General features: G+C 43.1%; 2 protein-coding genes across 11 annotated transcripts in view; one reads left to right on the plus strand and one right to left on the minus strand.

Moving 5' to 3' along the window:
* LOC119172939 (uncharacterized) overlaps positions 1 to 23,248 on the plus strand; it is a 1,216,589-nt gene that overhangs the window by 615,166 nt on the left and 578,175 nt on the right. Inside the window, exon 20 of one of the 8 annotated variants that reach the window (XM_075891719.1) lies at positions 1,793 to 4,508. The exons of the other annotated variants lie outside the window; for them this stretch is intronic. Within the exon in view, the coding sequence (XP_075747834.1) occupies positions 1,793 to 1,832 (40 nt within the window). The 3' untranslated portion in view covers positions 1,833 to 4,508. Of the gene's footprint in view, positions 1 to 1,792; positions 4,509 to 23,248 lie in introns of those variants that run through there. 8 annotated transcript variants of the gene reach the window in all.
* LOC142813823 (uncharacterized) overlaps positions 1 to 23,248 on the minus strand; it is a 548,512-nt gene that overhangs the window by 364,091 nt on the left and 161,173 nt on the right. The gene's annotated exons all lie outside the window — the stretch shown is intronic.

Here is a 23,248-nt window from a genome sequence, read left to right on the forward strand (position 1 = left end):
GGTTTCATACAGGTTCAAAAAGAGGACTGTATAAACCATGTCCAAAAACTAATGGGTACCGTACTATGCAATCTTGTTCAAAAGCATAAAGGTTCTAGCGAAACACGCAAGTGGAAGAGAGGCCGCTTGACAGGTGATGTCGTAGAGAAATTGTCGAGATCTTATGGCTGAGCTCTGAAGTTCAATGTTGGTGACGTAGAGTGCAATGCACCGGGCAGCCAAGGGCACATAATATCATGTGACATCGACTGATGAAAGGTCCGACCACACCTTGTGCCCAAGTGGCAGAGACTCATGGTGCAATAAGAATGCTGCTGCTGCAAGGGGAGAACCGCTGCCAAGACACACCTACAACTTCCCACAAAATGACCGTGATGCACTACTTCTAGTCCAAGCGACTTTGTGACAAGGAGCTGCTAAAACGCTGCCAAAGAGGCAAGACACAAAATGCAAACGAGGCACTCCATTCTGTCATATGGTCTCTAATGCCTAAAGAGAAGCACGCTTCACTCATAGCTGTTAAGACTGCAGTTGCTGAGGCCGTGATGTGCTTCAATTCAGGAATGAAAGAAGCCTCCACACGTATCCTCAAAGAACTTCAGCTAGAGAAAAACTCCATGAGCGAGCGACGGGCCGAAGAGAAGGATTCTCGTCGGATCACGAGTGCCGAGCGAAAGCGTTCAGCATCTTCCAGGTTCCTGCAACAAGCAAAGTGGCGGCAATGACAAAAGTGTGACAAAGACTACTGTCCTGGTGCTTTCTGAGGCATTTATATGCAAAGAGAAGCATTTTTCGTTTGGGTAGAATTTCTTGAATATACAGAGCTTTGTTTTTTGCCATTTTCTCAGTTTCAGTTTTTGGCCACCTTTCATTCTTCTGACAAGCCTGACAAGCGCTTCTCAGCTTTAGTACACTGGAATTTGATAATTTTTGTCTTGCTGAGAAGCTGGATGCTTAGTCAGTGTAAGAAAGTGCCATATGCAACTGTAGGACACCATAAATCTTTAGAAAAAATAAAATACAAAAATTATCGTTCTTCGATAATGGAGGGATGAACTTATAAGCTTTGTAACGTTTGTTATAGAAAAGCTAGAGTCATGAAACTTGTTTTCTGCACTCTTTGATCATTGCAGAATGCAATGAAATTTAATACAGCAAGATCAGTACAGCCAATTTACTGAAAAGGTGCTCGAAAGCACATTTATTAATGACTAATTAAAAACAAAACGGTAAGAGGTACATAAAAACTGAGTTTTTATTTGACATCTGCACATGTAAATACACCATCATCTCACAAGCATTTATCACCCTAGGGTAAATAATAAGATGCCTGATGGCTAAGTGCCTCTTCCCCCCTTAACTAGAGTCTACAAAAGTCTTATCTTATTTTATTCAAAGTGCTGATTTCAATTTTCTCGCATGACCGTTGTCTAGTGGCTTTTTGTGACCACAAGGGGCATTTCAAAAACGTTGAGTAGAGATGGTGAGTATTTGAATGTTTCAAATATTCAAACAATACCATATTGTTACACTGTGTATATTGCTACACTGGGCAAAAGGTACAAAGAACATTCATTCAGCACTTCCTGTGGAAGAATGAATTCTTTGCAGTTGACACTTTTCTACAAAAGGTAGCAGTTCAATTTAACAAGTGTTTGATGAATAAATTGCCTACATTGTTATTCTAACGTGAATATAATTTTCTTTTCTCCTATATGTCATGGCTCTAGGGAGCCTTTAAGGTATTGTGTATAGGCAGGCAGTTAACAAACCTTTTTTGTTTGTGTTGCAGGCGTCTTCCCAGCATGCACTTCTTTCACATTGTGCGCTAGGACCAGTGGCTGACGACCAACAAGCGCTGCCCGATCTGCCCTGTGGACATCGAGGAACACCTCAAGGACTTCGGCACCTCTTCGTCATGATGCTATGTCCCGTACGGAGCTGCAGGCACTGCAGCCACCACACTCATTTCAGTGGCCTTCCCTCCGTGTGTCTGGCTGTGTTTTTTAATCTAAAAGAGTGATGTTTTGTTTTGTTTGTTGACACCTTTGTACCCCTTTTTGTCGCTCATTCTTCGGTTCCGTGTTGAACTACTGTGCAGTAGTGACTCTACTGACAATGCTAGTCTGTTCTTCCAGTAAAGCACGTGGCTCGGCTTGGTGTTGCATCAATAATTACAAAAATTGGGGCACAGCAAAAGATAGAAGGACCTGTCCCCAACTTTCGTATTGTGCTGTGCTGTTACTCTAGTGACTATGCTTTTCTGTGAGGGACCTTTATTCTCTCTTAGTCTTGAGAAAGAGAGGCTCTGGGGGGATTTGTTTGGTCGAGGAGCAGGAAGTCATAGACTGGGCACACTTGTTTTTGTTTTGTAGGTGCCATTTTTTCCTGATGTACCGAGTGCTGCATAAATAAGGATGCCAGTGCACACATCACTCTCTTGGGAAAATCTTTGGCTCATCTGCAGTCACATTTTCATTTGGCAAGGATATTTTGAAACTCGAAGCTGTGTACTTGTTCCTGCTTTTACATTGGTCCTTCTAAAAGCATCATACGACAAATGCTAACAGTGTCAAAGTGAGATGTGAGGCATCAATATGTATGAAGCGTGAAAAGTGGTGTTATTTAATGAAAAGTTCTTTGTATTCGATTCTGTTTTGCCACTGCACAACTCGGTTTAGAAGAACAACTTGTTGAGACCCAGCAAGCATCACACTAAGCTGTGTGCACTGCCAAATGCCACCCTTGCGGAAAGTCATAAAGTTAGCAATTAAACAGAAGTAGTAGTTTGACTATGGTGTTCTTATTTAAGCAGTGTTGTGTACATCTAGGAATTTGATTGCTAAGTTTGTGGTTCGTGTGGCTGTGAGTTCATGTGGCATAGTTTTTCCATTCCTATCATTTCTGGATTGTGAATTTTTTCACTTGCATGTTTACTACGCACTTTAGTGCATGGTTTTTCCAAGTAACTAGAGAGTATTGCAAGGAAACACCCGTGGGTTTGATGGGACTAGCCTTGAAATGCTCTTTAGGGAAAGCTGCTGACCTGCAAACTAGTTTTTGTAAGCTTTGTGTACAGGCATAAGAATCATGTTGGCACGATCTTGTTTGTGTAAGCATTAATTGTGTTTTCATTCTCAAAGATTGACAGCACTTATATTACGATTGTGCGCTTTGTGTGAGCTTGAGTCATTGTGTGGAGTCTGTGCGAGCTTCCAATGTATGTGCATGCAAGTTGATTGCAGCAGCCGATGTCCGTTCTTCAGATTCGAGCCAGATTGTGTGGCTGTTGTTTGTTACCTTCGCAGGGAACAAACAGCACATTAGTTTTGCTGTTTGCAGAAATAGTCTACTTTCCACAGACCTAGGCAAGACGAGTCGGAAGGCCAGGATCAAGCTGTTAACTATGGATAATTTGCGCCACGTGAGCTGCAGAATTCAGCAGAAATCATAGTCATTCAAACTGGGTTTTTTTTTTTTTCGCAGCATGATTCAAGAGTGACATATATTCCAAACCTTTGCTTTCATCGCTGTTCTGTTGTTGTTGCTACTCTGTTTTTGATTGTTTGTCTGCGGGGTTTGCAAAGCTGTTTTGCGTGATTTCCATGAACCACTTTTGTTTTCAACTAGTGGATGACTATCTTCCGCAATTTTTCTTGCTATTCGACTTGAGTCTTGATCACGATGCGCTCGTCATATCAATTTCCACTTTTGTTCTGTCTGCTAAATTTATAAGTCTGTAGTTGCCGAATTTGTTTTTGCAAATTAGAAAGTGTTGTTTGTTTCCTGTGACGGTGCTTGTTAAGTTAGCAGAGGTAGTCTGATTTTTTGAAAATTTGGAATAACTTTCATATTGCAAATTCTGACCATTTCAGTGATAGTTTTTGAGGAGTATGTAGCAAAACACTTGAATGACATCTTGCACATTTTTATTACTTTGGGGTGTATTTATAGGTACTGTAAGTTGTGCTTTGATATTGGATGCTTGGAATCTGTTAGTGTGGGTGGGTTACAGGTGATTGTTTCTGTGACTGTCCTGAAACAAGAGTGGCATGTGTATTTTGTTTGTAACTGGACCCGTAAATTATTTTGTTTTGCCTGACATTTACTTATGAACAAAACGAGACTTTTCACGGGACATTAAGCATCTACCAGTCAAGTAGTTAGTTTAGTAATTGACTGGTGCTTGCGCAAATGCAAATCGAAGCACCACTGGTGTATTGCATCTGTAAATCGACATGGGAAATGTTCATATTTTTTATTTTACTGCATTGTGACGCACCAGTAAGATTTTTTGTTCGTAATGCACTTTCAAGTATGCAATTGGGATCAATAAAGAGCAGTTTAAAATGAAACATAAGGGTATATTTTCTGTCAACAACTTTTAGGTTTACTTATCTTCGTTTGTTATAGTTTTTTATTACATGCATTGTGGTACATGGCAATGAGCATTTAGTTTTTGCTTTTTGCTTGTATTAAAGATGAAAATAAAATGTAACATCTGAGCAGGCATGCGATTTCTTTGAGTATAACTACTGGGATGATATGTTAGAGGAATTCACTTAGTCGCACATTGCTGGTGCTGGAACAAAGTATAAAAGTACTTTTTTTATACTCTATATTTTTATAACCCTGCACTTGTAGACAGATGAAAAAAAAATATACAGTACATGATCAGATCTATGCAAAAGAAACACAAGCGTGATATCTCCAACTGGCCAGCTAGACATCTCTGCTAATAATGATGCTTCAAGTTCAAGCGTGATAACCACATCCCTGCAAACTCGCTCATGATTCGAATCACTCAGACAGATTGAGCTGCGAGCCTGAGTTCGAGTGAATCTGTTTGACGAAAACATTCACGAGTGTGAGCGAGTGTGGCTAGACAAAATTTTTGTGAATCTGAGTTCGGACCAGTCCGTTTGAGGAAAGTTTTAGTGATTCCGAGTCCAAGTGAGCGTGCTTGAGGAAAAGTTTCTGGAGTCTGAATGCAAGCGAGTCCGCTTCAGCCGAATTTCGGGGAGTTAGTACCAGTGAGTAAAAAACTATTATTGAGTGAGCCCCACTCATCTTGCTGACATGTGGTGATGACTGCTCGTGTGTCACTTCATGTCAGAATATAAATAATCGAGACTCGCGTGACGGCATGTTGGAGTTGTGTTGAGGCTTGTTGGTTAAAACTAAAGCTGCACTTATGAGAAAAGTTATTAAAATTATACTAGTGAATTGCCTCTCTACAGTTGAGGAAACCTCTTTTGCCATGAAATGACACTTGGAAGGTGAGAATGCAGGCAACATGCAAAAAGGAAATTGACTGTGTTGCCCCCTTGAAGTGGCTGCATTTCTTCGTGACATTCTTTTGACAAAATCTGCTGAGACCTACATGTTTCTTCATTGATGAAAATGGTGTGTTTTAAGGGAGCCAGGAACTTATCCTTCAGTGAAAAAATGAGCGAAATTACGAGAGGCACATTGGAGGCTGTGACCTCAGGTTTTGGTACTTTCATTCAATATTCCAAAGTGATACGTTGACATTATTTTCTCTTTAATAAGCCTGGGATATCAAAATTAATTATAATGAAATTCAGAAAAAGTATTTCACCTTGCCAGTATAAACGGAAATGACTGTCCTGGTTGTGGATGTTGCCTGTTTCTTAGATTTTCCCACAAGGTGCTTTAAAGTAACATAGTCGAAATTATGTCGCTACTCCAGTGCTGTGGTTATTACGGCCTCAATTTTTGAGGGCAAAATCGCATGAAAGAAGCTTTCGTTGAGTGATTTGATGGAATGGTTTTGAGCACTTTTCTTCGCTTGCATTTTGCACACTGAGGTGCTGTAATGTTGCTAGTAGTTTTTCTATTTAGGGTCATTAAGATGTTTTATGGCCTTCACTGACATGATGTAAGATGCCAGTGTACTTGGTAAATGGCATGAATGGCTACTGTCTTGCACTAGGATTCTACCAGCCTGGCAGTCTTTCCCTAATATTTACAGTTTCGTAGCAGGCTGGGGATTGAGTGGCAATCTTTCATCTCAATTCCATTCCTAAACGTGCATAAGCAAGCCTGAAAAATTGCATTGTTTCTACCATGATACACAAACAAGACATGTTCAATTGCCTTGCACGTTTCTTTTTATGCTTCTTGTAATATGGCATCTGTGATGATTACATTATACCTGTCTGAGGTTTTATATTGGTGTCACACAGGCACTTTTAATCTCGATCAGGGGGATCCAGATCAGTTTTCTTTATCGCGATTAACTTTATGACCGCTGCTACACGGCCCAAGCTAATCTGGTTCGAGCTTGGGTCGGAGGAATGCCCCAGGTGGCGTTTGCGTGTTGCAAAACATCCCACTGACAAACCCTTTATCAGCGATGTTATTTGTGCAAAAACCGCTCGAACATCAAAAACTTTGCATGCCACTACGATAGTCATTTCATAAATCCATCATTTGATAAAATTTTCCTAGCACCTACCTGTGATAGATCCTTAGCCTTTGCTATTATTTCTTATAGCCCCCGCTCGTAGCCATGTAGTCGCAGCGAAGCGTCAATCTAGTTGTACGCGCCTGTGTTTCACTTCTGGCACCTCAAGTCTGTTCCAATCGCTCTTTCTAGCAGTCAATTACTGTAAAGATCTCTTCATTCGACGACGAAATGTGCATACGTTGCGACATAGTCGAAAGGCTTGCGACAATCATTATCAGTTTGCTTCTAGGTGCTTCAACAGCTCCGACGGAGCGAGAGTTGGAACTAAGCACTGAAGGCAACAGTCGACTGCTTGTTGTTTGCTTGTTGTCTGCTTCTCCCGTAACTACATGCGGTCGATGCGAATCCTAAAATATGCAATACTTCAGATATTGTTCCAATTCAAACAGCTTAGACCTTGCTTTTTTATAAAAATCTAGCTGTTTTGAAGCGTCTTTATTGAACTATGCTCGATTTTCTTGTTTATTGTGCTTTCAACAAGCTCAGCTAGGGTGTACAGATGACAGCAAAATCGCGATCTCTCAAAGAGATCGCGGATTCGCGGATTGCGATAGTCTTGATCCCGGTTACATTTGATCGTGATTAAAAGTGACCATGTAACAGTGCCTAATCTGGATCAAGGTTAATCCAGATCGACACTGATCGTGATTAAAAGTATCCATGTGACGTCGGTATTACTGTAGCCATGAAAGCCATGATTTAATCCGCAATGTAGTTGTGTAGTTTCGTATTTATGTAAACAGAGTCTTTATGGTGAAATGAACATGGCATGAAAGAACCACGAGTTGGACGACACTGCACGAATGCTTGTGGTGTCTTGTCGGTGTTTTGGGGTTACCTTTATTTTATCATCAAAACCATACCCTCATACACCCAAATGCGAACCTTACTGAAAATCTTTGTTAAATATGCAGATATCAGATGCAGTGCCATTTGAAGGCATTTCAAGACTTGAATTTCATTTTGGGGCACTTTGAACCAAGACAATCCTTATTCAAGATTCTGACATTTCACAGCATTAAGAACGTAGCAAAAGAGGCTGCAGAAGAAAATATTAGTGTTTGCGTTGACAGTTGCTACATTGATCACCTCTATTTCGCCAATGTGGAAGAGCTTCTGCTGTTACTTTTCTGCTAAAACAGTGTACTGTCGGAACTGCTATGCCAGGTAACCAAGCCTTTCTAATTCCTTATATGATTAAGTTATTTGAAAATTGTAATTAACCCAACCTTTTAAGCAATTATAGTTGGTTGTCATTTGCCATTTTAATTCAATGTTTCGAAATAGTGAAGGAAGATGCCTAAAAGCTTGCACACTTGAGCTTTGAGTTTAAGAATCAAGATTCTGTTTCCATCGCCTTCTCAGTCGTTATCCCGACTTAGTTTCTCGGTGGCATATCAACTGCGCTGCTAACAAAGAAACATGTGCGTGTAACATTGGCCGCTTCAAGTACGTCATCATTTTTCCTTTGGCGAATGGAAGCACCCATTACACGTCCGGAAAGTAACATTCGATCGGTTGAGCTTCGTTGCCTTAAGACTTTCAACTTATTTACCTTAACACTCTCTGTTATTAGGCGTTCAGCTGCCATGAGTGGTGAACATGTTGAGCCAGGTTACCAATCGCAATGTATCTAAAATGTAGTTATTTGCATTAAATTGCATCAGCTGTGCTTGTCCATACCGGTTAATAACTTTCATTTTTAAGATTTATTTTAAAATCTGCGTGGTTTATGATGAAACCTCCAGAATGGCTGTGCAAAATAAGTTCCAGTATTAAAATCTCTAATGCTGGTAGTGTGCAGGTGATGTTGACAATGTGAAAAACTTAAACTTGAATAATTCAGGTGTTCTGCTGCAGCTAAAAATGCTTGTGGCATATTTCCGCTGATATATCTACACACAGTTACTGTCGTAGCGCTTCTGTTAAGCAGAGGCACATTTTTTAATTTTTTTCATCTGACAATAAGCAGGCTTCGAGAAATCTTGCAACGTTTGGTCGCCAGCTTGCTTGAAAATATAAGGCTACTAGCATTTTGTGCAGTGTGGAATTGAGTGGGCTGCGCCATGTTTTACAGACTAGTACAAATGCCGTAGACGATGTAAATACTCCAGCTTAAATTTTTTTTCTTCTAAAGTTCCATTGATTGTACACATCCTCACTTACATTGTATTATCAATTTCTTGAATGACCTTTTCCATCATTCAGCTAGTCTACTACCGGTTAGCATTCATGTATTAACGACAGAATTTAGTGCTTCTCAGTTCTTGTTATTTAAAGAGGCTTTGTACTGTGACTTCCTACCGGTTGCTATGTCAGAGGTCAAATTTAGGCAGAGCATCAATGTAATGTCAAGCCGAGATCAAAATATAAGCCTGAACTAGTAAATGAACTTGGCAATGATCTCGTTATTGTGAATGAGTATGGCTGATTAGACTGTGTAATGTGTAGAGCAAACAAGCAGTGACCTGTGTGAGTATGTGCAAACATGTGTAAAACAATGAATGGCGACAAATGCAGATGTGTAATTGTGCATTTCTGGAAGTGGCCTCTGAAAGGGATTTGGAGCCGGCGCGCTGGCGGACATGCAGCTGATTTCCCTGTTGTTCACGCAGGTTTTCGCAAGTTTTGGATTTGCCTTCTGGCTCGCTGCGATTGTCGGCAGCGCAGATCTACCCTCTGGCCAAAACCAAGCTCCAGCGGTGCTTCGGCGAGTATCGCATCCCACGCCTTGTTGGACCACGCCACGAATTCCGAGCCCTCTATCTTCGATGACGAGCTCGGCGCGTGGCGGAACTTCAGTGATTGCCATCGACCAGTCGCCTACGGACATTGGCGCCCATGTGACCAAAGTGAACCCTATATAGACGAGCAACGCTTCTGCCTCGTGGGATTTGGAGCCGGCACGCTGGCGTACGTGCAGCTGATTTCCCTGTTGTTCACGCAGGTTTTCGCAAGTTTTGGATTTGCCTTCTGGCTTGCTGCGATTTTCGGCAGCGCAGATCTACACTATGGCCAAAACCAAGCTTCAGCGGTGCTGTCAACTTCGGCGAGTATCGCATCCCACGCCTTGTTGGACCACGCCACGAATTCCGAGCCCTCTATCTTCGATGACGAGCTCGGCGTGTGGCGGAACTTCAGTGATTGCCATCGACCAGTCGCCTACGGACATTGGCGCCCATGTGACCAAAGTGAACCCTATATAGACGAGCAACGCTTCTGCCTCGTGGGATTTGGAGCCGGCACGCTGGCGGACGTGCAGCTGATTTCCCTGTTGTTCACGCAGGTTTTCGCAAGTTTTGGATTTGCCTTCTGGCTTGCTGCGATTTTCGGCAGCGCAGATCTACACTATGGCCAAAACCAAGCTTCAGCGGTGCTGTCATCTTCGGCGAGTATCGCATCCCACGCCTTGTTGGACCACGCCACGAATTCCGAGCCCGCTATCTTCGATGACGAGCTCGGCGCGTGGCGGAACTTCAGTGATTGCCATCGACCAGTCACCTACGGACATTGGCGCCCATGTGACCAAAATGAACCCTATATAGACGAGCAGCGCTTCTGCCTCGTGGAATTTGGAGCCGGCACGCTGGCGGACATGCAGCTGATTTCCCTTTTGTTCACGCAGGTTGGTTTGCATTATCCCATTCGGGCTTCTCGGCTATTGTGTGCGTTGCCGGCTCCTCCCACTTTGGCATTTGCTGATGCTCATTGTCGTAAAAGAGCGCGAGCGCCTCGAAGAACGTCTTTTCTGTTTGCTAAAAGGGTGTTTTATTTGTTCCTACTGTTGTTGCTTTCTGGCGATGTGGAACTTATCCCGGGCCCTGTTGAAATGGATATCTTACAAAGCCTGCAAAAAGGGCAGACTGCAATCCTAAATAAGCTAGATTCTATTGAATCCCGGATCGCGAAGCATGAGGGAATGATAGCGGACATAAAGGACAGCCTTGGAGCAACTAAGAAGCAAGTCGAAGACTTAGGCAAAATAGTTACAGAGCATAAGGATGACATTTCGATTCTGCAGAAAGAGTTGGGGAATTTGCAGGCTAAGAACGTTGACCTGGAAAACAGAAGTCGTAGACAAAACCTTTTGTTTTATGGAGTAGATGACAATAAAAAAGAAACATGGGACGAATCCCAGGAATTGATAAAAAAAAATCGTTGGCGACAAGCTTGGAATCGAAGTGGCATCGTTAGAAAGGGCACATCGCATTGGTGTATACCGAGAACAAAAAAAGCGACCTATCATCGCAAACTTCGCTTCGTACAAAGAAAGGCAAGAAATTTTGTCCAACGCAAAAAAATTGAAGGGGTCAGGTTTCAGCATTGATCAGGATTTTGCGCCAGCTACTCGGGAAGTGCGAAAGCGGTTATGGGAATACGGTAAAGCCCACAAAAGTGAGAGCACAAAAGTAAGACTGAACTTTGAGAGGCTTTCCCTTGATGAAAAAACGTACGTATGGGATGACGAGAAGAAGGAAGTCTTTCCATGCGAAAAAAAATGACGCGCACCTGAAAAAAAAAAAAAACACGCCCGACACAGCTTCGTCGCTGTTTTAATAAATTGTAGAAGCATAACGAAACAGACGGACGAATTGGCGGGGCTTGTCGAGTCTGTTAAAGCTGACGTAGTTATCGGAACGGAATCGTGGCTGCACCGTGATATCAGCGACTGTGAAGTATTTCCAAGTGACTTTGTCGCGTACCGCAAAGATAGACCAAGCCATGGGGGCGGTGTATTTTTACTTGTGCGAAGTTCTTTGAAATCTGCTGCCCTCGACATTCAGTGTGATATTGAATCTATTTGGTGCACGATTATACCCTAGATGATAATTCTTCATTCGCTGTAGGTGCATTTTATCGACCCCAAAACTCGGACTACAAAACACTTCAGTCGTTATATGAGATTATCTCGGAAGTTTCAAACCGAACATTCCTTCTTGCTGGTGATTTTAATTTGCCAGACTTAGAATGGCATGATGGAATATGCGTACGAGGCACTGGGTGCCGCGCAAACATAGAAATGAAAAATATAATAGACAACTATGGCCTTACCCAGTTTGTTACTTGCCCAACTAGAAATAATAACCTTCTTGACCTTGTGTTCTCAAATTCACCCAGTTTGGTGAATAATGTCAATGTTATTCCAGGAATCAGCGACCACATGGCTGTTGTTGCAGAAATAAAAAAAGAATGTAAAAACACCTCAAATAGTGCGGCAAGAAAGGTTTTTCTGTTCAGTAGGGGTGAATACACAAGAATAGTCGAAAAGCTAGAAGATTATTTGCCCGTGTTTGAATGCCTAGCTGAACACTACAGTGTGAATGATTTGTGGCTTAGCTTTAAGGACAAGTTGTTAGCACTCGTAGATAAGTATATACATGCGAAACAAGCCGGAAAGCTTCGTAAACGCAAGAAGCCATGGATGACGTCCGGTATTTTGAGATTAATCCGGAAAAGGCGACGGGTTTTTGGTAAATTAAAGAAATCTGGAAGCAGTGACTACGTGAAAGAATTACAAGCATTAACGGAGCAGTATAAATCATGTGTGGAAAGCGCAAAAACGAAATATTTCGAAGGGCTCAGCAATAAAATGAAAACTAATTCAAAGTGTTTCTGGCATTATATCAAAGAGTGTGGGTCTGATCATGTTGGAGTGGCTGAACTAAACTTTAATAATATGGTTGTAGTTGACGAGGAAGCAAAAGCTACCTGTTTAAACAAATATTTCCAGTCTGTGTTCTTGCCCAAGCTTGACGTTCCTTCAAAACCACACCCAACCATGATTCCGCCGATGCCACCGGTAGAACCGAGTGTCCGTGGCATATGTTCTCTTCTAGAAAACCAAGCTGAATCCAAAGCAGTTGGTCCTGATGGCAGCTCTCCTCGTATTCTAAAGCGATGTACACTGCCAATTTCCCTTTACCTTTATATAATTCATTCAATATCCCTTTCAACGGGAACTCTACCCGAAGATTGGAAAATTTCTCATGTTGTTCCGGTTCATGAGGGTGGCTCAAAAAAAGATGTAACAAATTACCGACCCATTTCATTGACGTCAGTGGCATGCAAAATTTTCGAGCACATTTTATCCAAGCACATATTGACCCATCCTACTGCTAGTAATGTATTAATAAATGAGCAGCACGGTTTTCGTAAAGGTTTTTCTTGTACGACGCAACTTGTAGAGTTCTTTCACGAGCTGGCTTCCAACGTTGATGAAGGTGGGCAAACAGATTGTGTGTTTTTAGATTTTCGAAAGGCCTTTGACACCGTGTCACACTCCCTTCTCCTGGCTAAATTAGACTCTAAATTTTGACCCAAACGTGTTCATCTGGATAACCAATTACTTGCTGAACAGGCGTCAATGCGTTCTTTTAAATGGGAAGTGTTCATCCTATGTTAACGTTATATTAGGTGTGCCCCAAGGCTCTGTCCTTGGGCCTCTCTTATTTCTTATTTTTGTAAATGATATTTCTGTGGGTATTTCGTCGCGCATGCGTTTATTTGCCGACGATTGTGTGTTATATCGACAAGTTCAGAACGAAGGTGACTGTGCTTATTTGCAGAACGATTTGGATTGTATTGTACAGTGGTGCCAGAAGTGGCAAATGACGCTAAACCCCAAAAAGTGCGTTCATATGCGCGTTTCCAAAAAAAAAAAAAGAAACCAATAGTAACGGCGTACACCATAGATACGCATACTGTTATTACCGAACCAACATGCAAATATCTTGGCGTTGTTTTGTCGCATGACTGCTCATGGAATGCCAATGTTGATCACGTTGCTGGCAAAGCGGCAAGGGCTCTAAACTTCATTCAGAGGAACCTAAGATTGGCACCCCGAACATTAAAAAATACAGCCTATCTCACATGTATTAGACCGATTTTGGAATACGCATGTCCTGTGTGGGACCCGATGAGGGCGAACTTGATTGATAAGCTTGAAAAAATACAAAACAGAGCTGCGCGGTTTGTCTTAGGGCGGTACGAGCGGAGAGACAGCTGCAGTGCTATGAAAGCTGAATTGGGTTGGGAATTGCTTTCTTTACGCAGGAAAAAACTGCGTTTGAAGTTTTTCTTTTCTGTTTTTCATGGGCGGACTGGGATTGACCGTCATAACTATTTCAGTGAACCCAGTTGCATATCTAGTCGACATGGCCACCGACGCAAAGTGAAAGAGTATCGTGCAAGAACGACCATGTTTTATAATTCCTTTTTTGTGATGACCATTAGAGATTGGAACCGGCTGCAAGACAAGCAAGTGTGCTGTATAAACGAAGAATTGTTTTATTCCAGTCTGTAACCCCCCTGCTGTAACGCCTTTTTGAGCAAAGCGGGGCACTCACCGAATAAAGAATAAAGAACAAGGACGCATAAGGGCAGACATTTCGTAGCAATGGTCAGTGGCAACGGATCTTGCATCAGCTAATTATTCCCCTTAAATCAGAGAGAATTAGTATTTTCCGGTAGTATTAATTGTCTTAACTACTGGTATATCTTAGGATACACGTTGTTGCCATGGCAATGACTGTATTTTGTTGAACTTTTCTAGAAGTTAGAGGTAAAGCTGGAAATGGGTTTTGCGTATTGCTGCTGTGCTCCCACGATAATTGCTTCGGCTTGGTGTAGCGGTAGAGTATCATGGCTGATGACTTATGTCGTGCCTACTGGGCATGCCTCGCTCAATTCTCTGTGCAGTTCCTGTTTTCTTTTTACTTTCTCTCTCTGTTGATGCGCAAACATTGCGGCTGGTTGTGGGTTAGCGATTCTGCCTGCACTGTTTAATCAGTTTGTTCCTCAGCCGTTTTGTTGTGCGAGGCCGAAATTCAGAATAAGTGGGAAAAAGTAAACCAAGATGTGGATTTGGCATGTCAGTGTTTGGTGATGCATGTGGCATTGGGCTATTTTTTTCAATTGGAAGTTTGTACTGTGTGGAATGTGTACAGGCCAGCCAGGTGTGCAGGAATTCCATGTGCTGCATTTTTGAGAAATTATATGCAACGGATGCTTTTACTTTCTATTTTCCATTCAGGTATTTTGGTTCTTTGCCACTTTGGTTAGTCCTTTATGAAGTCGGTATGAATGATGAATTGTGGGCTTGCTTTGCACGTGTACATACCTTTTGAAGTGAGCTTCTCAAGCTTTGTTACATTTGGGCATGTCACTACTCTCCAGAAGCAAGTTTATGCTGTTCATCTGGTGTGCATTGGTGCGTAGACCCTTACCTTCAGAGTCTGTACTGCCATCGACGACGTGAGCTGTAGTTAAACTTGTTGATCAAGTTAGCCCTTCTTTTTTTGGTGTTTTCGACTGTTTGCATCTGCTTTGATCCTTGTGAATGCAGTGCAGTGCAAATCTTTGATTCTGTATTTAAAAGACTACATCGCCAAATATCCACTCTGTACTTTTCAATTGTGCATTACCTGGAAGCAATGCCTATAGTTTTAAATAAAAAATTGTATCACAATCTTGCTGTCCACCTGATAGAAATTTTGTATGTTCTTTTTTTGTAGAGAGAGAGAGAGTGGAGCTCGAGGCAGTGAATCGATGAAGAAGAAGCGGACTCTGCGCGCGAGATGCTAGCAGCCCTGGGGTGTCACACGTACCTGTAAATATTGCAAATACACTCGTTCCTCTCTTCTGTGTGTTTGTAACCTCCGTAACAATATGCTACAATTAGCAGACTACTATGACAGCCACTTATCACGCAAATGGATCACGCCTGGCACTTCTTAAGAGGAACTTCCGTTTGGTTTTATGGGTGACAAATGAACAGCCGGGTACACAACGGCACCGCATTGCAGCCTAAATTAGATGCAGTGACGGCTCCGCAATAACGAAAGGCGTTGCAGTAAGAGACGGCGAAAAACTGTCGCAAAGATATGCTACAATCAGCAGACTGCTATGACTGGCACTGCATGGATTGGGCATGCAAGAGACGCTCATCGGCGTATCGTCCGAACGCACTTCGCGTTCAGCAGAAACGCAACAGGCACAAACGCACAGACCGTGGGATGTAAAAGAAGTGTCGCGTGTGCTCTGGAGCAATGGACAACAAGGCTGGGGGCGCTCTGAACTTCGCCTGGTCCTGTCCTCACAGATGTAAATGCATGCCTGCACGCCTAGTTTGGTCAGAGCTGTGATTATGTAAATAAATTGCGTATTTTACGCAAGGGGCGTCGCAAATGTTTTTTCCTCAGCGTCTGGGTGAAAGTTTGCACCCCGCTCCTCGGTCACATCAAGAAGAAATTACCGCCTTTCATGTAAAGCTTCATTCCCAGCAAAAAAAAAAAAAAAAACTACTTTCGAGAAAGTGCACTCTACTTGATTTAGCAGTTTGCTATCTCCCTACAGAGATGAAGAAACCACTTCAATGTCGTCATCTGCACGTAGGAGCGGTGACAACGCGCGGTCGGGACGGACGATGTCGTCTGCTCGCGATAAGCCAGCCGTCCGTCGGCGTATTAGAGGTGTGCGCCGACTTGTGGGCGCGCCGCCGCCGACAGTTTTCGCCGCGCCGCCGCCGCCGACGCGAACTGATCGGCGCGCCGCCGCCGCCGACGTTTTTCACCGCCGCAATCGGCACGCCATTTTTGCACCAGTACCGAATTTTCACAGATTTGTCTTCTTCTTTTTCATCTTGATATATAGCTTCGTTTCACATTTATGTAGCCAGTAAAAAACAAGCTTCGTAGTTATCTTCATCCAGCTTCAGAGACCGAGAGTACCACTATGAACAGCGGCACAAGTTCGGCGGCCGCTGCATGAAATGACATAATGGACAAATTGACAAAAAATAAATATAATATTCGGTAGTTCTTCACCTAACGCGCTGCATTTGTGCTGCACTGCTACCACTTCATTTCTTCTGTGTATACGCCCTGTTTCGGGCACGATCTTAGGCTGCCATCTTGGACTAATAGTGATGCTGTTTTACATCCATATGAATATTATATATACGTTGATGGTAGCATCCTGGAAGCTTGATGGGAACTTCTGAGAGCTGGTTCAGAGCGTCTCGATGCTCGCGCTTTACGCCCTGGTCTTCCAAAAATTCTCTGCAGGAGAAAACAATGGACAGTTTGCATTAATCTGCTAGGCAGCTTTTCTGTAAGGTTAGTTTTTCAAACAAGAACTCTCGTTCACAGGCTGCTTTTCTCACTCATTTCGTTTTTGCCATTCCTTTTTTTTTTTTGAGATCGTGTTGTGCTCGCGTGCCTTCGCGGGAATTAGGAGAGGTGACATCTTGTTGTACTCGCATGCTCAAAATGAGAAATAAAAGCAGTCTGTGAACGAGCGTTTTTGGTTGGAAAACAAACCTTACAGGAAAGCCGCCTTGCAGATCACTGTAAACTGACAGACTGCATGTCAATTCAGTTCAGGGCAGTCCGAACAAATTGTCGTCTTCATCTCCGTCCACCAAATGGGGGGGGGGGGGGGGGTAGTGGTTATAAGAAGGTGTCTGATGTCTGCAGCCCAGCAGGGAGCAGTGAATAAGGATTTAGAAAAAAACGAGAGAGGGAGAAAGAGAGAGAAAGTCAAACACTGCCTTCTTTTCAAACCAGGAAAGAGAGAAGGTGCACGTTCAATTCGTCACACGGCGAGAGAGAAACATAACGTAGATTACAGTGCAATAATACGCACAACACATCACAGTGCATTGCATCGCATGCGCAGAATAGGGTCTGCAGCGCTAGGCAGGCTAGGGCTTGTGAGAATTGAAGACTTGCAAGCACCAAAGAGTGTGGGAAACATACCTGACCAGGGATCCCAAGCTCTCGGCCAGTTGTTCCGCGCGTCTCGTGGCACGTCAAACAAATCAAGCAGCCTCCATTTCAAACAGCTCTTCCTAGGCCTTCAGTCAGTCAGGCGTGTCCAAAGAGTTTTTGACGAGGGGAGCCAACAACCCTAAAGAATTCTAAGAATGACTTTCGTGTTGTCACCGCTTTTGGCGCACCCCGAGAGCATTGATCCGGAACAAATCAGGGTAGGCTTAGCTGCAATCGTCCCCCGCGTCCAAGCGGCGCCTAGCCAGGGAAGCTGATCTTAACATCTTTTACAGACACACGCACATAAGCACGCACAGTTTCACTCCAAGAGGGAATTGGTAGTGGTCGCAATGACGTACGTAACGTGCATCTACTATAAAAAGGCGTGCAGTGTATGCGATAGCTTTTTAAAGTCTTGTAATTCTAGTATATTTTCATAATATAGCCGAGGTATGAGGTGGTTGTTACTCACATATATTTGGGTTAAAGTACTAGAAATATTTATTCGCCACGCATGACTTCTAGTAATGATACTCCAAGAAAAAGAAAATCGCTCCAACATTTTTAAAACTAAGTTTGCTCGTGGGAGTACTTGTTCTCTGTCTGCGCTTTTCCATGGTTCATGAGTGTTAAGCCCCGCTGCCACTTCTATAGAATGGTGTACAATAAGCCGTATCAACGCAGTTACAAGAATTTCTACAGACTACCAAGCATACGATCACCAGGCATTTTCCCTCTGGCATATTTTTATTTAAAAAAGAAAGCGACATATTTTTGCTGAAAACCCGATTTATGCACTGGGGCCCGGTGCACACATGTTGCATGTTGTAACTCTTGATAATGGTGAGTGCGAAGACGGCAAGTAAAAGCCTTTATGCTATTGTCTGCGCTCTTCCATGGTTCATGAGTGTTAAGCCCCGCTGCCACTTCTATAGAATGGTGTACAATAAGCCGTATCAACGCAGTTACAAGAATTTCTACAGACTACCAAGCATACGATCACCAGGCATTTTCCCTCTGGCATATTTTTATTTAAAAAAGAAAGCGACATATTTTTGCTGAAAACCCGATTTATGCACTGGGGCCCGGTGCACACATGTTGCATGTTGTAACTCTTGATAATGGTGAGTGCGAAGACGGCAAGTAAAAGCCTTTATGCTATTGTCTGCGCTCTTCCATGGTTCATGAGTGTTAAGCCCCGCTGCCACTTCTATAGAATGGTGTACAATAAGCCGTATCAACGCAGTTACAAGAATTTCTACAGACTACCAAGCATACGATCACCAGGCATTTTCCCTCTGGCATATGTTTATTTAAAAAAGAAAGCGACATATTTTTGCTGAAAACCCGATTTATGCACTGGGGCCCGGTGCACACATGTTGCATGTTGTAACTCTTGATAATGGTGAGTGCGAAGACGGCAAGTAAAAGCCTTTATGCTATTGTCTGCGCTCTTCCATGGTTCATGAGTGTTAAGCCCCGCTGCCACTTCTATAGAATGGTGTACAATAAGCCGTATCAACGCAGTTACAAGAATTTCTACAGACTACCAAGCATACGATCACCAGGCATTTTCCCTCTGGCATATTTTTATTTAAAAAAGAAAGCGACATATTTTTGCTGAAAACCCGATTTATGCACTGGGGCCCGGTGCACACATGTTGCATGTTGTAACTCTTGATAATGGTGAGTGCGAAGACGGCAAGTAAAAGCCTTTATGCTATTGTCTGCGCTCTTCCATGGTTCATGAGTGTTAAGCCCCGCTGCCACTTCTATAGAATGGTGTACAATAAGCCGTATCAACGCAGTTACAAGAATTTCTACAGACTACCAAGCATACGATCACCAGGCATTTTCCCTCTGGCATATTTTTATTTAAAAAAGAAAGCGACATATTTTTGCTGAAAACCCGATTTATGCACTGGGGCCCGGTGCACACATGTTGCATGTTGTAACTCTTGATAATGGTGAGTGCGAAGACGGCAAGTAAAAGCCTTTATGCTATTGTCTGCGCTCTTCCATGGTTCATGAGTGTTAAGCCCCGCTGCCACTTCTATAGAATGGTGTACAATAAGCCGTATCAACGCAGTTACAAGAATTTCTACAGACTACCAAGCATACGATCACCAGGCATTTTCCCTCTGGCATATTTTTATTTAAAAAAGAAAGCGACATATTTTTGCTGAAAACCCGATTTATGCACTGGGGCCCGGTGCACACATGTTGCATGTTGTAACTCTTGATAATGGTGAGTGCGAAGACGGCAAGTAAAAGCCTTTATGCTATTGTCTGCGCTCTTCCATGGTTCATGAGTGTTAAGCCCCGCTGCCACTTCTATAGAATGGTGTACAATAAGCCGTATCAACGCAGTTACAAGAATTTCTACAGACTACCAAGCATACGATCACCAGGCATTTTCCCTCTGGCATATGTTTATTTAAAAAAGAAAGCGACATATTTTTGCTGAAAACCCGATTTATGCACTGGGGCCCGGTGCACACATGTTGCATGTTGTAACTCTTGATAATGGTGAGTGCGAAGACGGCAAGTAAAAGCCTTTATGCTATTGTCTGCGCTCTTCCATGGTTCATGAGTGTTAAGCCCCGCTGCCACTTCTATAGAATGGTGTACAATAAGCCGTATCAACGCAGTTACAAGAATTTCTACAGACTACCAAGCATACGATCACCAGGCATTTTCCCTCTGGCATATTTTTATTTAAAAAAGAAAGCGACATATTTTTGCTGAAAACCCGATTTATGCACTGGGGCCCGGTGCACACATGTTGCATGTTGTAACTCTTGATAATGGCGAGTGCGAAGACGGCAAGTAAAAGTCTTTATGCTATTGTCTGTGCATCCGGTGTAACGAAAACCTCTAGTCTTGAGATTGTTGGGTTAACCCTTTATGGGACAGTGGGACATTTACAACCCACTTTTTGACTGCAGTTTAAAAGCCGCGCCACACCAAAACCACCGCCGCTGTTTAGCTGAGATTGCTCTCGCCATTTGGTGAGTGTCTAACCTAACGTTTTTAAACATTATTTTCTACGAAGCTCTAGGGGGCAACACAATATAACGTTTCATTCGAAGCGTTCCGAATTCGTTTACCGCGCTCAGTTGCGCGGGTATTTTGAGTCGACGTGCACTAAATACACAATGACAAGTAAGTGTGAAAGTTTTATTTCTCGTGTGGGTTTCTATATAAAATTACTGTGTTATGTTTTCTGATTTTATTGTCGTACTGGCTACCCGGAAAGTTGTGCAACATGAGTGACGCAACTCAGAGCTGGCGAAATTTCCTAGGCCTAATTTTCTTCTCGCTTACATCGGAATTTTAGCGCACTATTGCATTCTCTTTTCATTCCAGGGAGGTCGCTATCAGTTGAAGAAGCGGTTGAGCTTCTGTTCAGGCTTCCAGATGATCCTCGAGAAAGCGACATCGAGAGTGAACTTGGAGACAGTGAGAATGAAGTTGTGCCCGCGCTGGCTCCGGTCGAGGAAAGTGACTCAGATGACAACGCGCTTGATCAGCCATCCACAAGCACAGGAAAAAGGAGGCGATCATCGTACGTCAGGAAGAAGCCAAAAAAAAAAAAGACGCCCGAGAAGTCCTGAGCCAGTCCAATCGGATAACTCTGACAGCCGAGATGTTGCCTCGGAAGGAACCGCTTTGTGGTCTACAGCACTTCCGGTTCTCAACAATCGCTCTGTGAGTAGCCTGAAACCACAGTATTCAAGCAAGTTGTCCTCATCTTGTACACCATCCGAGTCATTCAGCCTGTACTTCAATGATGATGTACTTGAAATGATCGTGCTTGAAACAAACCGCTATGCCAGGCAGGAGGCTCGAAGAGGGTGGCACGATCTAACAAAAGGTGAACTGAAAGCCTATTTGGGCATTCTTATTTTGATGAGCGTAAATCCTGCGCACCATCTGTACCTCTACTGGAGTAGCGACAGCTTTTTCAATGTGAAGGAGATATCCAGTGTGATGACATTCAAGAGGTTTCAGGCCATTATGAACTCACTGCACTTTTACGACAATGAGAAGATAAAAAGTAAAGGTGAAGAGGGTTTTGATAGACTGGCCAAAATACGACCTCTTGTGGACACCTTGAACAAAAAGTTTCTTCAAGAGTACAAGCCTTCTGTCCACCAGGCAATTGACGAAAGTATGGTGCGTTTCAAAGGACGATCGGCTTTGAAACAGTATGCCCCCATGAAACCAATCAAACGCGGGTACAAGGTATGGTGTAGAGCGGACTCTGTGACTGGCTACCTCTGCGAGTTTCAAATATATGAAGGGAAGTCTGCAGAAAGAGAGGCTGGTCGTACACTTGGAGAACATGTCGTTCTTTCTCTTTGCAACAATGTTGACGAAGACAGTACGCTCTACTTTGATAACTTCTTCACTACGACCAAGCTCATGGAAGAGCTTTCAGAAAAACAAATTATGGCAGCAGGCACGGTTAAAACAAATGGGAAGGATTTACCTCATGAAATCTAAGTGGACCAGAAATTGAAGAGAGGGGACTATGTTTGGCGATCAAAGGGCCAATTGACGGCGTACCAGTGGCGTGACAACCGAAATGTGACGATGCTGTCAAACTTCCATGATCCATCTGAGGCGGTTGAAGTGAACCGGACGCTTTCTAATGGAGCCAAGGTGGGCGTGACATGCCCCAAAGTAGTCTCTGACTACAATAAGTTCATGGGGGGTGTCGACCGATTCGACCAAAAGCGTAACGCATATATGTGCGACCGTAGGTCGAAAAAGGGTTGGTACAGACTCTTCATTACCTCTTAGATGCAGCTGTAGTCAACGCTTTCATTCAGCATTGCCACTTCACACCAAACGAATACTTGTGGTTTCGTCTTGCCCTTGGAAGGGAGCTTATCAGCGGTCAGAGCTTCAGGAAAAAGACGGCCATTCCCGCTTTTAAGCACAAGAAGCGTGGACGTCAGTCTGGACAGAAGATGGTGGGCGTTCCTGGAGAAATCAGATTTCACAAAGGTGACCACCACCCTGTGAAGACAACCGGACGTAAACGGTGCAGGTGGTGTTCTACCAAGGCGAAGGAAATTAGGACGGCACTTGTATGCAAAGTCTGCAACGTGCCGTTGTGTGCTACATGTTTCCTGCCTTTTCATAACGGAAAGTGTGAAGGTTTTCATACAGCCAGACGTTGCTGTTTGCAAGAGTGCAATTTTGAATAAATTTAGTACCCACATTTTTTTATTGCCAACAGCCCTGTCGAATGTGGTTACTGGCACCATATTGTCCCACATTCTCTGGTTGTCTGAACAACCAGTGGGACATATGCGTCCCACTTTTTTTGAGTCCCCCTTTGCACTGACGAAACTAAAATTTTATATGTCACATAGTGATGTAGTAACCATCAGTTTTATACAGACAAAATGAATTGATCGTGTTTTTTCTCATTGTGTCCCATAAAGGGTTAAACCGTGCATTTGCCCATTGCTATTTTTCATCATGGCGTTTCTGAATAAAATTTTTGAGTGGTGCTATGTGGAGCACGCAGCAGTAGTGCCGATGTGCTACTTGGTGCTGGTACAAAGAGAAAACTAGCTTGCATCTCTTCTTCAATGAGTCCTTTAATTAACCCTATTCTAGGGGGCTGCATAGAAGACTATACGCCTGACACACTTGGAAAAGTAAAGCACATCATCATAAGCGACCACTTCTGCTAAATGAAGGACTTGTAGACCGTCACCATCTAGACTATGGTGTTCTGCAGAAAGATGTTGAGCAGAGATGTTGACACTGTGAAAGGATACCGACGTGTCAAGCTCCTCGTTAATTACACCCGAAGATTTATAAATTGATACAGCACAACAATCATGCAAAGAATCTGCGAAAATAAAAAAAGGTATGCTTCGCGGCGGATAAGTTGAAATTAAAAACCAACACATTATTACTGGTTAATTAAACATGGTCCTTCAAATACTTTTTAGTTAGTTCA

This window comes from Rhipicephalus microplus, chromosome 4, assembly GCF_043290135.1.
Source record: "Rhipicephalus microplus isolate Deutch F79 chromosome 4, USDA_Rmic, whole genome shotgun sequence".
In the NCBI taxonomy this organism is placed as follows: Eukaryota; Metazoa; Arthropoda; class Arachnida; order Ixodida; family Ixodidae; genus Rhipicephalus; species Rhipicephalus microplus.